The sequence below is a fragment of the Geosmithia morbida genome, assembly GCF_012550715.1.
Source record: "Geosmithia morbida isolate 1262 chromosome Unknown scaffold_4, whole genome shotgun sequence".
Classification (NCBI taxonomy): domain Eukaryota; kingdom Fungi; phylum Ascomycota; class Sordariomycetes; order Hypocreales; family Bionectriaceae; genus Geosmithia; species Geosmithia morbida.
The window spans coordinates 1,663,270-1,678,129 of record NW_023336191.1 but is presented as its reverse complement, the minus strand read 5'-3'; the positions used below and the strand labels follow the sequence as shown (position 1 = coordinate 1,678,129).

General features: G+C 57.0%; 4 protein-coding genes across 4 annotated transcripts; 1 reads left to right on the top strand and 3 right to left on the bottom strand.

Annotated features, from left to right (window-relative positions):
- Positions 1 to 1,109: 1,109 nt before the first annotated feature.
- GMORB2_5990 (uncharacterized protein) lies at positions 1,110 to 2,409 on the bottom strand (the record flags this gene model as incomplete). Its single annotated transcript, XM_035467960.1, has 3 exons — positions 1,110 to 1,338; positions 1,432 to 1,571; positions 2,383 to 2,409. The coding sequence occupies 3 exons, from the start codon at positions 2,407 to 2,409 to the stop codon at positions 1,110 to 1,112; spliced, it is 396 nt and encodes a 131-aa protein (XP_035322926.1).
- A 2,325-nt stretch (positions 2,410 to 4,734) lies between these two features.
- On the bottom strand, positions 4,735 to 9,253 carry GMORB2_5989 (transcription elongation factor SPT6; the record flags this gene model as incomplete). Its single annotated transcript, XM_035467959.1, has 4 exons — positions 4,735 to 4,988; positions 5,141 to 8,759; positions 8,836 to 9,027; positions 9,083 to 9,253. The coding sequence occupies 4 exons, from the start codon at positions 9,251 to 9,253 to the stop codon at positions 4,735 to 4,737; spliced, it is 4,236 nt and encodes a 1,411-aa protein (XP_035322925.1).
- Positions 9,254 to 11,378: 2,125 nt separating this feature from the next.
- On the top strand, positions 11,379 to 13,180 carry GMORB2_5988 (uncharacterized protein; the record flags this gene model as incomplete). The annotated part of the gene is made up of 4 exons (XM_035467958.1): positions 11,379 to 11,657; positions 11,724 to 11,881; positions 12,387 to 12,486; positions 12,551 to 13,180. The coding sequence occupies 4 exons, from the start codon at positions 11,379 to 11,381 to the stop codon at positions 13,178 to 13,180; spliced, it is 1,167 nt and encodes a 388-aa protein (XP_035322924.1).
- Positions 13,181 to 13,476: 296 nt separating this feature from the next.
- GMORB2_5987 (Histidinol phosphatase or a related phosphatase) lies at positions 13,477 to 14,511 on the bottom strand (the record flags this gene model as incomplete). The annotated part of the gene is made up of 2 exons (XM_035467957.1): positions 13,477 to 14,119; positions 14,405 to 14,511. The coding sequence occupies 2 exons, from the start codon at positions 14,509 to 14,511 to the stop codon at positions 13,477 to 13,479; spliced, it is 750 nt and encodes a 249-aa protein (XP_035322923.1).
- Between the last annotated feature and the right edge of the window lie 349 nt (positions 14,512 to 14,860).

The window sequence follows — 14,860 nt, the reverse complement described above, 5'->3', positions numbered from 1 at the left end:
GGAGAAAGAGAGAGGGAGGGAGGGAGAAAGAGAGAGGGAGGGAGGGAGAAAGAGAGAGGGAGGGAGGGAGAGAGAGGGAGAGAGAGGGAGAGAGAGATATATAGCACAGCCCGCAATTCCCCTCTAATCCAAACGTTCTTCACCGAACTGGCGTACCACCACATGAGTGAACATCAGGCATCATGCACCTGAAGAACATGCCCGTCTCTCCCCATCCTAGTCGAAACAGACCCCTCTATCCTCCCCTCTTGTCGATTCTACTGCAGAGCTAGAGAAACCCTGTATGGTTGGAGAGGGGAGATTGGTTCCGACAGTCTGCTGTTACGAGTGCATGGGCCTATCAGCCCGGAGCTAGTGCTAGGTAGATCTGGGAAGAGTACAGGATTGGAATGCTATGGAAGGGGGGGGGTAGTAGAGGGGGGTAGGAGAGGGGGAGGACCAGCCCATCAGCCCATGAAAGGAGGGGAGGATGAGATGCGACCATCATTGTGAGGTGAGAGGTTCCAGATGGGGTCGTTGCAGACAGAGAAGGGGTCGAGAGAGGAGGAGACGAGGTATGACTATTACCATTGAGGTGCAGGCTACACGTAAGCTCAGCCGTCCATCGGCCTGCACGGGATCGGTGATTCGAGCTCTCTCTCTCTCTCTCTCTCTCCCGTAACTATGCTCGAGACCAATCATCACATCTGCTTGCCTTTTTAGGAAAGTGAGGGGCGAACTCTCCATAACGGACTGCATACTGCAGGGAATGGGACTCGTATCACATTATGGGGGGGGGGAGGAAGATGAACGAGAGGAATTTCGGAGGATCTGGTCATCAGCGTATATAAATTAATAGGATACATGTTTCCGCCGTATCAGGTCGTCTACCATGTTATCTGCATCATTGGATAGAGGGACTAGGGGCCCCTGGTACGGGGAACAAGAGAGGAAGAAGAGAGAGAGTAGATAGGAATACAGACAGGGGAACCCCTCCTTTCACAGTTCAGACGCCCAGAAATGCATGTTGGAAACAAGAACAGAAAAAAAAAAGATCAACGGCTGGCCGACACAGTGCCGGCCTTGATGAGCAAGCGACTCGGAGGATATTGCATAGTTAACCACCCAGATTAAGCCACCGAGGACTCGGAAAAGTCCGTCCTGGAGAGGGCATCGTCATTGTCGTCGACCGCGGGGGGGCCGTGGACGGACTCTTCAAAGACGGGCTCGGGCTCGTTGATCTCGAACTTGGTCTTGAAGTCGGCAATGTGATGGTGGGAGATGGAGCTGCTGTTGGAGCGACGACGGGGGTTGGTAAAGGTGAAGCCCTCGTCTACGACCTCGTCTCCGAATCCGCCCCTGTTTTTTTTTTTTTTACGTTTGATGTCAGATCGACTGATGCATTACCAAGAGGTTACGAGACAGGAGAAGAGAGGCAGATGAGAGGCTTACCAGTTACCCTTGCCGCCGCCGTCCTTCTTGATCTTCTTGGGATCGGTGTCGGCAAAGCCGTGCTTGCCGAAGAAGCGAGGGATGCTTTCAGACGGGAGAGCGGTGCCGTCGGCGATAGCCTTGTGGTCACGGTCGTTGGCCTTGTGGGAACGGGTCACTGAGAGAGGAGAGAGGAAGAGGGTCAGCTCTGCGGATTCTCGAGTGGTGACGCGAGGTTCGAGGCCTGTGGATGCCCACTCTTGCTCGAATTCAATGGCAGGGAGCAGTTGACGACGAAGGGGGAGGAGGATGGTGGCAATGACGAGGAGAAGGGTTCACGAGGAGGGTAGTAGTATACAGGGAAGAGGACGGATAGAAAGTAGATGAACACTCTGACGAGCAGGAGAGGGAGAGGGAGAGGGGGGAGGGAGGGGGTGCAGAGCAGGATGCTCCCGTAGATGGGGGGGGATAGGCAAGATGGGTGACGAGGTTATCAGAGAAGGTTATTTAGACGTACTTTTTCTATGCGAGGAGAGGAGTCTCGGTTTTCGAATCTGTCTTGGGGGGTGCGGTATATGATTGAGTCGAGTCAGGAAGGCGGCTGAGACGGGAGGGCGATGATGGTGTGGTGATGGTGATTGTCAATTAGGGTGGGAGGGAGAGGACGGCAGCACAGAAGATGGATTGGAGCAGTGGCAGTGATGGCAGAAGAAGAGAAGACGTATTCAGACGGATGGATGGATGGAACCAGATGAAGAAGAGATGGTGGGAGAGAGAGGGGGGGAAGAGAGGAGGGAGCGAGAGGAGGAGGAGGGGGGAGGGCTCAACTTATAGTCATGGGGGAGGGTCATTCCTATAGACAGTATGGTGACGGTACGTAACGCGGAGTGAAGGAGGGGATCAACGGCAGTGACAGTACGAGCATACGTGCGTGCCTCGTTCCACGTCTACGACTAGGCTGTACCTACTCACCACGGCCCACAAGGTAAGGCTCACCATCTCGTACGGCCGCGCTGCTCGTACTGCCCAGCAGTAGAGTTATGAGCAGAAGTCGTGGTTTGTCGAAACATCTAGTATTATCATGTTGCTACTCATATTGTTACTACTCGTACTAACTACTACTACTACGACCACTACTACCACTACTACACTACTACCACTACCACTTCGTACCTATTACTTCTGCTGCTGCTGCTGCTAGTATTACCAAGTACGATCTAGAGCGTCACGCCAGCCATGGTGCCATGGGCGGAACCGATGACGCTGAGAGAGTCACGACTCGCCATCGCCTCCCCTCTCACCTGTCATTCCAGCAACCTAGGCTAGAAGCTATCCGGTCCTCTCTTCACGATAGTACGAGCACAAAGCCGCGGACCGGAGAGAGCTCTTGGTCTCTGTCATCCATCGTTCCGACTCATGACAGCGGGGCAGGGAGAGAAGCACACATGGTAGCTTAGCTGCATTACCGGGGCCCGCGGGAAGGGGGAGGGCATGGGGAGCAGCAGTCCAGTCCAATCCAGTCCAATCCAGTCCAATCCAGTCCAATCCATCTACATCCATCAATCAATCAAGGTGGGGGGGGCGGGCGACGTGTGAGGTGATGTCTTGCTGACCACTCAGCCGGTGGCCTACTCCGTATCATTACACGTAAAAACGTCGCGTGACCCTTTTGCTTTGTCGGGCCATTCACCAGCCAACAATTCCTTCCCTCGCCCCCAAGGCTGGCGAACCGTAGCAGTACATGTACGGGGAGTATGATTACCGTTGCTTGCATAGCAACGTATTTAACCACTGATGAACCCGTATTTTCAGGATTCCGGGTACAGCAAGTAAAGAGCAGCAATCGTCCGTGTTGGGAGAGCAACGTCCCGGCCGGGGTCGGGGTTGGGGGGTGTGGGAGGGGATTGCTCGAACGCTTGGCGGTCTCGCCTATTCCGTACGCGTAGCTCCCTTTACTATGGGGGAACTGTGGTGTGTGGCGATGATGATTGGGAGGGTCGGGATACAACGAGTATCGTACCTTGCTATCTGACTATCGCAATCATCATCACCACACACCAGATCCCCCCATAGAGTAAACATTCTTTTTTCTCCCCCTTATATCATGGGATATGATCAATTTGTCTCATGAAGCCTGGTTGTCATCTTTTGTCATGTTTGCAATTGAGTGAAGAGGGAAAGTGAGAGAGAGAGAGAGGGAAAAAGGACACGCTTCCAATTGCTCAACCATGACATCATCGCTACATTGCAGAAACGACCCTTCACGCATAATTGTGGGTTTCCCCATATTGTTCCTTCTCTGTCCTGCCAAAACTTCCCATGTCTCTCAACCCCCTCTTTCTCTCTCTCTCTCTATATATGTCATAGTGTCTAGACTCTCCCCTCAAGTCTCAGGTATAATTTCGTCTCGACTCCGGAGGAATCGAATTGCCACCGTCTCATCGCCCCCGGTACCTGGGCCTGGGGTGTAAAAGGGGGAAGGGGAGGGGGGGGGTGGTGGGCAGGACCCGATCCGAAGACCCACAAGAAGCTTCCAGCCGGATCCATTCCTGCATCACGTCACGAGGACGCCGGCATTGGAAAGGGGGGTCCTGTCCCCATCCATCTCCACGGAGGCATAGCTCGCAACTCGCATGCCTGCTACTTCCCTACTAAGCCTCACATCTCGCTCCGATGCCGCACCCTTCGCAACCTGACCCGAGGATTGCGTACCTGTGTCATTATCGATGGAGCTTCCGTACATGCAGTGCAGATTACTGTGATACTAGTAATGGTCTTGGCGGGAGCTGTGAGCTGTCCCGAGGCCACATGATGCCTTCATCGCCGTTTCCAGACCCTTCCAGCTTGACTCTCTTGATCGTACTCACAATCTCGCACGTATCCTATGCACGCAATCGTTGGTCTTGCCTTGCCCGCAGTAACCCATCATCCTTCTCACCACGACTCTAGACACAGCACTGCTCACCTTCTCGCACCTTCAAAGCAGCGTTCGAAGGGGAGGGGTATGACAATCAATGCTCCTGTTTTGTTTTGGCTCTTTTTCTCTCTTCTGAAAAAGAAAAAAAAAATTTGAAAAAAAAATCTTGTTTACGTCTCTTTCTACTATAAAAAAAAACAATGAAGTCCAGCTGGGAAAGAAGAACGAAGGAAGAGAGGGGGGGAAAGAAAAGTATTACGATAATAGTCACATTTTGTGGCAGAAGATAGCAACCTTCCGAGCTGCCTCCCTGTCCTTCTCCATCTTTCCATCAAATTCGCCTGTCTCGCCCATCTTCTGCCCTCTCCCCATGTCTCCTTCCGTTGGAGATACCTCCCCTCTGCCTCTTACCGCACCCCCATCTTGGCAAACTCATTCTGGAAACGGAGTTTGAACCCGTTGCACAGAGCCCTCATGTCAGGGTACTGGTACCCCTTCAGCTCGAAACCCTGCGGGATGGACCGGACCGACACGCCGATCACGGGCGCCGCCTTGGCCGCCTTGAAGCACAGCCAGAAGTAGCCCGGGTGCTTGGTGTCGATGCAGAAGGCGTAGGCTGATCGGTTGGGGTTGGCATCAATGTATGTAGTGAGCCATTTCTCTGTTCGGATCGCCGTCAGGTTAGTCTCGTCTTCTGGACGGGTGGTCGGAGAAGATGATCATGCATGTCCAAGAGGAGGGGGAGGAGGGGATGAGGTGAGGAAGGACGGGGGGGAAAGGGGGAAGGGGGGGGTTTCGAAGCGAGAGACTCACCAGTCTCCCCTCGGGACTTGTTCTGGAACTTGTCGTGGCGCATCAGCTCCTCCACCTTGCGAGCCGTGGCCTTGACGTGCTCGACAATCAGCTCGTCGAGATCGCTGTACGTGTACTTGCCGATGCGGAGCAGCTTGCCCACCGAGAACTCATTCTCCTTCTGCATCTCGAGCACGTCGATATGCTGGTAGACGTTGTCGGCCACCTTCCACGTCACCGCCAGGTGGTCGTTGCCCTTGGACGAGGGGCGGATGACGACCTCGCCGACCGGCTGCGACCCCAGCCACTCCTCGGCCTGCACCGAGTTGAGCGGCTTGAAGTTGGGGTGCTTGACCACGCGCTGCGTGCGGCCCGTCGCCCTGTCCTTCTCGCGCAGCTCCTCCCTGTCCGTCGACTCCTGTGCGTAGTCCCACCCGTCGCGCCCGTAGTTGATCGGCCGCCTGTACGGCGTGCGCAGCGCCTCCTCGCGCGTCGAGAGGCGCGCCACGAAGTCCTTGTAGTTGACGTCCAGGATCTTGGCCTGCACCGTCTGGCCCGTGCTCAGCACGTCCCGCACCGACGCCCGGCTCGTCACGTCGTGCGCCTCCAGCCGGCCCTCGATGCCGCAGTCCAGCTTGGCGATGGCGAAGTCGTCCTTGACCACCCGGATGTTGACCGGCACGATCATGCCCTCGCACAGCGTCCGCGACGTCTCGCCCGTGAACGCCGTGAAGATGTCGTCCACGCTCATCAGCGCAAAGTTGCGCCGCAGCTCCTCGTAGGGGGCCTGCAGCTCCGCCCGGATCGTCTCCAGCGTCGCCCGCTTGCGCTGCTGGTAGTTGGTCTCCAGCTGCTCAGCGTACTCCTCCAGCACCAGCTCGTTCACCTTGTCCTGCTCGTCCTGCTTGAACAGCTTGCGCACGATCGCTCCCGGCCCGTTCTCGTCCGTCTCGGCCTTGACGTCCTCCTCGTCGAGCTCGAGGGCGTCCGCCGCCATCTTGCGACCCAGTTCGTAGTCCTCTGGGTGGACGCGCGTGTTGTCCAGCGGGTCCGACGCCGAGTTGGTCGCGTCGTACTCGATGAACAGGAAGCTTGCGCAGTTGTTCCAGACGCGGGGGCCCACCACCGGGAGCTTTCCGCTGTCGGGATCGCCGACCAGCTCGTCGCGCGTGTTGACGACGCCTCCGTTGGCGTTGATCGTCTTGATGACGCTCGTCGCCTTGCGGGGTCCCAGGCCGGCCACGAACGGCAGCAGATTGGCCGTGTACGTGTCCGTCATGGCATCGTTGATGTTGACGCCGCACAGGTTGACCGTGTCCACCATGGCTGACTCGAGGTACTTCTCCAGCTTGTCCTTGGGGAGCAGGTTCTGGCACGGGTGGTACGACAGCGACGACACGGTCTCGCCGAGCGCGGCATACTCCTTCATCGGATTCTGCATGTACCGCGCCAGGGCCACGCAGTACCGGGTGACGGGGTTGAGAGAGGGGTGCTCCGCCAGAGCCCGCGGGCTGTCCTTGTACAGCCGTGCCACCTCGTCGTTGACGGTCACCACCTCGAGCGGCTCGGTGCGCCAGTCATTCGTCTCGGGATCCTCAAACTCGGACCCCATCAGGTTCTTCTCCCGCACCAGATTCTCCACGTCACCCACCAGCCTGTGCGAGTGGGCCGACCAGCCGCTCACGGCGATCACGTCGGGACGGCGCCTCTCGATCAGCTGGGCAAACTCGTCGCGCTGGGCCTCGTCCCTGGCCAGGTTGCCAAACTTTCCGTGCTCGAGAACGCGGCCGTCGTCGTCGACCCACGCCCAGATGACCGGTTCACGGGCAGGGTCACCCATTCCATTGGAGAGAGCCAGGACGCGAGGCGACGTGCCCAGGATCATGCCCTTGGGCTTGTACGGTGCCTGGTCGAGCCTCTTGGAGTATTCCTCGCGAACTGCCCGGAGGATCTCATCCTGGCAGTATGTTCGGATAACCTCCTTGACGCTCTTGGCGATGACCTTCTCGAGCTTGGGGTAGGCCAGGTCGAGAACCTTCTTACGCTCGTCTCGCCACTGCTCTGCCCTGTCACTGAAGTTCTCCGACTCGAACTCCTGGTAGAGCTGCCTGCGGAAGTCGTAGCGGCGCGGCATCTCCACCTTGATCTCGACAAGACCCTCCTCCTCGGCCTTCATCATCTTGAGGAACAGCTCGGGCTGGTGCACCAAGTCGGCCACAGCCTGGTTCTGGATGTACTTGATCTCGTAGTAGGGGTGGGTGTCGTCGATCCGGCGCAGGCCCTTGTCCGTCCGCCGACAGCTGATCTCGGCAGCCTGGTAGTAGGAGCCCCGGAAATGCTTGCGCATCCTGGGGCTGGAGAAGAGCTCTTCGGCGTAGAGCTGGCGCGCCGCGTTGATGACGGCATCGCCGGTGTCGAAGCCGTCGTCCACGAGGCTGTCCGCGAGGTCCATGGGGTACTGCGCATCGTCGTCGGGCGCCACCTTCTTGCCTTGCCTCAGCGCGTTCTTGGCCAGCTGGTCTGCCGTGATGCCGTAGGCCTTGGCAAACTGGGATGCCCTGCTCTGGCGGACGCGTTCCAAGACTGTCGACTTGGACCCGGGGCGCTTTGTCTGCGCAGTACCGTTGGCGGCGGCGAGTTCTCGTAGCTGGGTACCGTACTGGAAATGGAGGTGGTCCTGTAAATCCTGGAGCTCTTCCATGGTGGCCGCCTCGGGCATCATCTCCTCAATCGATGTGTCCTCCACTTGGTAGTGGTCCTTCAGGCTCTCGTACGTCCGTGTCAGGGCATTCCGCTTCTCGACGAAGGAGCGGAACTTGATGTCGAGTTCAAGTATCCTCCACAGATCGTCTTGGTTGAGGAGCTTCTCGGCCGAGATGGAGTATTCGGCGCCGTCAGGGTCGTCACGAGACGACGTGCGCGTCTTGGTCGTGTGAAGGAGGTAGTCCTTGCGGTGCTGGAAGACGAAGGGAACCTCGACCTCGTCAACTATGAAGAACTCGAGCACCTTGCCAACGGCCCTGCCAAAGGGTCCATGGAGATCACCAGCAAGCCCCTTCTTGGGCCAGATCTGGTTGGTGATCCACCGGGCCTCCTCCCTGAATTCCTCGGCCGAGAGTTGGAGGTTCTTGAAGTTCTTGCGGTCCAGTTGGAAGCGTTCCGGCTCGTCAGTGGAGCGGATCTGGTTGTCTTCGTCCGTAAGCATCTTCTCCTTGAGCTGGGAGGGTTCAAAGACATCCTTGAGCTCGATGCCGGCCTCCTCTTGCTCGCGCATGTCCTCCTCCTCCTGTGCCTGAAGAGCCCAGTCGTAGTCCTCGCCGTTGCCGAAGATGGCCTCCATGTCATCGAGGGCATCCTTGTCAAGCTGACTGGTATCAAAGACGGCGCCAACGCCGGGACGGTCCCTTACGGGACGAGCGACCTCGGCGTCTTCAAGCTGCCGGATCCTCTCTTCTTCGTCCTCGGGGAAGTCCTCTTCGATGAAGTCGTCAAACTCGTCCCTGTAATTCGATCGTCCGTGCGGAGGGCGCTGCTCTCCAGCATCCTCATCTTCGTCGGAAAAGATTTCTTCGAGTCCCCGGGGCTCTTTGACGGTCTCCTCCTCGTCTCGATGGCCACGTTTTAGACGCTTGTATTTCGGCTTTGGTAGATGGTGTCAGTACGGGGAAGTGCCCGGGCCACGAGAATATAGGAGCGTGCGATGGGGCGCAACTTACTTGGGGCTTCGGCTTCGGGCGTTCACCGAATTGCTCGCCGATGAGATCCAAGTCGTCTTCGTCGAGGCGCTCCTCTTCCTCGCGGTCGCGGTGCTCGCGCTTCCTCTTGACCTGCTGGCGAGCTTCGGCATCTGAATCATCCTGATCGTCTTCTTCCTCCTCATCCTCGTCGACAATAAAGCCTTCGCGGATCTGTGGCAATGGGTCAGTGGATATGTATGCATGGAGCGGGATGCGGTGCTCGCACCTTTCGTGCTTCCTCCTCGTCATCATCGTCCTCTTCCTCCTCACTGGAGTCATCAATGACGGTGTGCTCCTTGACACGCCCCTCTCCGGTCTCCTCGTCAAACGACTCATCATCCTCCTCGTCATCCAGCTCCGCCTCGCCAGAGATCAGGTCTCGCATGCTGCTGCTCATGATGGCAGTCGGCCTGCCTGCTTCCCGGGATCCACCGGGGGTTCGAGAAATTCGACGGCTTCAACAGCTGAGTTCGTCTCAATCTTTACAGTCGCTAGACGATTCTCGTGGCCGTGGTGGTTGACGAGAGGGCCTGCAGCACCTGATTCGAGCTGCAGTGTCTGGGTGCGCGCGCCTGGTGAATTTTTGGGCAAAGGGATCGCATCGAGCTTCAGAGTCGCGTTCGCGGCTGTCCATAACGATTCAGGGATCTATTCTCCGAGAAAACTATTATCCGACACTTTGGCTGCTTATGTCATCCGTCTAGCCTTTTAGCTACCCTGTACAATTGTTATGTTTATTTTTTTCCCGGACAATCACGAGTTACTGGGTATCAGTGGAAGGAATCAGATAATAGCGCCAATTTCAACATACAAGCACGGATGATAAAAAAGAGCCTTGGGAAGTAGAAATCCGATAGTTCAAAATTTGGAGCCTAGATTCGTCTGTACAGAAACGAGGCGTTGTTACCGCCAGGGGTGAAGCGGCAAATTGCCAAGCGGCTGAGCAATAGTACCCAACGAGCGAATACGTGAATCGCAGCCGTCGTAAAAAGGGGCGCAAGTATCAGAATAGGATAGAGCCTATTGATTATTATTACTCTGGGCACGAATGACGGTGAATATTAGGAGACACCATATGCAGGTGATAGATATTACATGCGAGCAGTGATACCGTGACGAAAGGATGTTATCCGTACAACGAGACTGCGCTGAAGGGCAGTGAATCGTCATCAGCAGTGGGATGACGATGCTGGTCCTCGTCGTGGACACTGGACGCAACACTCTACCGGCATACGGTGTACGAGCCTATCAAAGTATCGTCCCACAGCTGCTGCGTCGCGATAGTAAGAACCCCTGGCCGGTCATGGTCGGTGGGCGTTAATAAGACTCGAGCTTTACGGAGTAGAGGTGAGTCGAGACACACCAAGGAGGTCCAGCGACTCTCTGCATGGTTCCTGCGGGCATCTCAAACGCTGGACCACAGAGACACTGTTCATGATTGGCGAGCCCCTTCCCCATAGACCTTCCTTGGGCGTCTCCTAGGCTGCAGATGCGGCCAGTCGCTGCTCTGAACAGTCTTCGATTTCCAGTCTTGCTACACGGGCCGTGTCGGCTGGTCACTTTCTTTCTGGGGCTCTGCCGCTCTGGAGCAGCATCATCAATTTATTACTCGTCAACTCATGCGCCGGGAGTACCGCTGTAATAGTACGCTGAAGTTCCACGGTTCATGGTCCATAGACGCTGTGAGCTCTGTCCCATTCTTCTGTCACGTTATCGCCAGACTCTGAACCAACCCCACCTCTGCCACACCCAAGGTCCAAGGTCCAACACACCACACCTTCTGACCTGTTTCGACGTATTACGGTTGTACTGTGTCGAGATCCACCTTCACCCGCCTTCAGCCCATCTCTCCCGTACTCGTACGCTGAGATAGCGCCTTCATGGTGACAGCCTTCTTTGTCATTCAGGGGAAGCGAGTATTTATTGCTATGTCTTCTCGCCTACTTCATATCTACTAGAGCATCTGGAGTCCTCTCTTGCCTCTCGAGCTTGGTGACAAAAACCTCCTTGCCGTCATTCCGCTCGCTGTCAAAAGGGCCCCCCCCCCCCCCCCTCCACCAAGACCGCCAAAGGAGAGCAGCTCCGCCCCCCTTCTTGTGTGGACCTCGATTGGTCTGGAATACCACCATTATTTGCACCTGCTATCACTGAACGAGCTTTCCTTCGCCTCCGCATCCCCCATCCACTCGTCGAAAAACAGAACTCTTCGAAACCGAACCAAACAAAAAAGGAGACGTATTGCCTGCCACCGGTCGAGGCAGATAATACGATAACCGGAAGCCCAACCCGTTGGAGAACTGCTACTCTCTCTATACCTTGCGGTCCAGGTAGAACCGACGCGGGGAAGCCCAGCCAGTCGTCGGCTGGTGACTTTGAACCCCTGGACGTTCTTGACGGACGGACAACTATTCTGCTTCTCCTCTTCCTACCCCCTAACCCCCCCCTCTCCTCCTCCTTCGACTTGGGCCGTTTTTTTGTTTTTTTTGTTTTAATTTTTTTTACGCCCTTATCCATCCTCAAACATGGCCGACCCCTTCGCTCCGCGCACCATGAAGCGCAAGAATGTCAAGGGCCTTGCTCTGACGCCTGCGGCCCCCAAGCCCCCGCCGACCTCCGAGACTGGCGCCATGGGCGGTGGTAGGGACGATCCCGGCCGGGACGAGCAGCTTGAGATAGGTATCGAGTACAGACTTGATCTTCGGCCCGAGGACCTGGAGATCATGAAGGAGCTTGGCTCGGGAAATGGTGGCACCGTGAGCAAGGTCAAGCACCTTACCACGGGCATCGTAATGGCTCGCAAAGTAGGTACACGTCGCATGCACGTGGGTGGCTTCTGTCCTCTGACCGTCTTCCCTTCTATCTCGTAGGTGATCCATGTCGAGGCCAACCGGGAGGTCCGGAAGCGGATCGTCCGTGAACTCCAGATTATGCACGACTGCCACTCCGATTACATTGTCAACTTCTACGGCGCCTTCTTGAACCACAATAACGATGTCATCATGTGTATGGAGCACATGGATGTTGGGTAGGTCCCACCGCTATTTCTTCCCTGTGAGCACACATCGTGTGAAACACACAGCTGACGCGGTCTAAACCAGGTCTCTCGATCGAGTATCCCGCGTGTTCGGCCCGGTCCGCGTCGATGTACTGGGCAAGATTGCGGAAGCGACGTTGGGCGGTCTGACCTACCTGTACTTCAAGCACCACATCATGCATCGTGACATCAAGCCGTCCAATATCGTCGTCAACTCCCAAGGTGGCATCAAGCTGTGCGACTTTGGTGTCTCGGGTGAACTGGTCAACTCGATAGCCGACACCTTTGTCGGGACGTCGACGTACATGGCGCCCGAGCGTATCCAAGGAGAAAAGTACACGGTCAAGTCGGATGTGTGGAGTTTCGGTCTCACAATCATGGAGCTTGCCATCGGCAAGTTCCCGTTTGCTGCCAGCGAGCAGCTGTCCGACGGAGATGGAGCGCCTGCCGGTATCCTCGACCTTTTGCAGCAGATTGTCCACGAGCCTGCGCCTAGGCTTCCCAAGAGCGATGCCTTCCCCAGCATCCTGGATGACATGGTCCAAAAGTGTCTCTTCAAGGAGCCCGACAGGCGGCCAACACCCCAGGACCTTTACGTGAGTAGTCACCGGCACATCTTCCGCGTCTGCGCCCCTCATCCACTAATTGTATCCTCTCCAGGAACGCGATCCGTTCGTCCAGGCCGCCAAGCGGACCCCCGTCGATCTGAGGGAATGGGCCTGTAGCCTCATGGAGAAAGACAACCGAAAGTCGCACCTGATCCCCCAGGTGTCGCCCTCGACCCAAGACTTCCTTCGATCCAAGGACTCTTCACCGGCCCAGCACGATGACCGGGCCGGCCAGACCCCCACGTCCGGAGAGATCCCCATTGCGGGGACCGGGTACGTCTCGTCCCGCGATCCGTACTCCGGAGGAGGCGCTGGCGGTGTTCCATCGAACCGCTCGCCGACGCGCAGCAGCGCAGCCGTAAACCGGGCACCGCCACCGCCGGTCCACCCCGGCGTCAGCCGCGGAATCAGCACCAACTCGATACCGAAAATGAGCCCCTACGGCGACGGTGCCGGTCTCGGAGGCAGCAGCAGTAGCAGTGGTGCTGGTGTCCGCCCCTCTTCGTCAAACAACAACACATTCAGCCTGCCGGTTCGGCCCCCTCCCTCGGGCCCCCTACCGCCCCCGCCGCCACGGAAAGCCACACCGGAGGATGTACGGAGGGAGACGCGCGAGGTCCGCGAGGCACCGAGGCGACAACCGGCCTACGGGCTACCGCCAAACCCAGCATACAATGTCTGAGCCAAGAGATGGAGGGGGTGAAGGGAGGGTGCTTTTTCGATGCCCGGGGGCACGAGAAGGCAGAAGAAGGACATCGTTGGACCATGGTGATCTCTAAGCCTTGCCGCACGTAGTGACTTGACCCAGCATCATTTGGCGCAAATTGATTAGTAAATAACGTCTTCTCATGTACTCCCTGATGAATTTCTACTTCTCTACTGTCTCCTTCCATCTCCCGTTGCGGAATGCCCCGGTATGCACCTTCTAATCCCCTTCCGACGACTGCAATCACGTCCCCGCACCCCCACGTACGAATCTCAAAAGTTGGCATCCTCTCGCCCCTGGAAGCCCTCCTCGAGGACGTTGACGAGCTCATCCAAGCTCTCGATGACGAGGTCAGTGTGAGCGTGGTCGGCGAGCGCCCTGTTGACGTCGTTGACGAGGAGGACCGTGGCTGCGCCCGCCCTGCGACCAGCAGTTATGTCATCGATGGAGTCACCGACCATGATGAGCCCCGTGGCATCAGGCAGCTCGGCACCCGCATCGGCACCCGCATCGGCACCGGCGTCACCGGCGCCACCGGTACCGGACAAGGCCCAGTTCTGGGCAATATGGAGGATGCCGGCGGGGTCGGGCTTGGGAGGGCGGAAATCGCGCGTGATGATGGGGTGGAAGACGGAGCCGGCGAGGAACTTGCCGAGCAGGTTGCGGACGGGGACGTCAAAATTGCGCGTGCAGATGGCCTTGGGGATCCCCCGCTCGTCGAGGTACGACATGAGTGTCGTCAGGCCCGGCTGGGCCTTTTGCGAGGCCATGGCCCGGCGCTCGATGGCACGGATGGCCTCCAGGGCTGTCTCCCGGTCGGCCGGTGAGAGGCTCTCGACGTGCTCGAGGATGTCTACCGCTTTTGTGATGCCTAGGGCGTCGCGCATCTCACCAAACATGTAGGTCTGAGGTTCGCTGTCGAGGCGTGTCAGTTCATATGGTCGCAGTGGATGCGCCCAAGTATGCCTCCTCCCCCCCYCCCCCCCCCCCTCCTCCTCCTCCTCTTCTTCTTTTCCGCCGAGCGACGAGAGTCAAGGTGCTGCCCAAATTTCGACAGATGACATACACTGTGTCTGAACTTTATCTATGCAGAGCCATATTCCGGAGAGTGGGATATATATAACATGCTCTTGATGTGTATGGCCACCGCTTGTGTCCCAGGTGTGGTGGGCAGGATAGTACGATGGGATGAGGACTTACCACAGGGTACCGTCCATGTCAAACACAACTCCCTTGAGCTCGGGGAGATTGGCAGAGTTTACGGCCCCTCTCTTGAGAGGAGCAAACCGTTTCACTGTGAAGGCCATTTTGGGTGTGATCCTCCCGACCATGAGGTTCAACGATATAGGCAGATGGGATTTCGGCCGTGCGGCACGGGTGATTGTACGGATATAGAAGGACGAGGGTTGGAGGGGTATTATTACTGGTATACCACCAATATTAATTAATTTAGTACCTGTAATAGTACAGAGATCCGATAGACCGTTTTTTCGGGTGTGAGGACCAACCCCTTTGGTAGGCTATGATATGGATATGGCGTAGTCGGCAATCTGCAGATCTGCGAGATTGGACTTCTTGTAGCCGCCTGTGGTTCTTGGAAGACGTCTGCTTACTGGGTGTAGCGATATGAGGTGAGAAGAGGGTAGAGAGAGATGA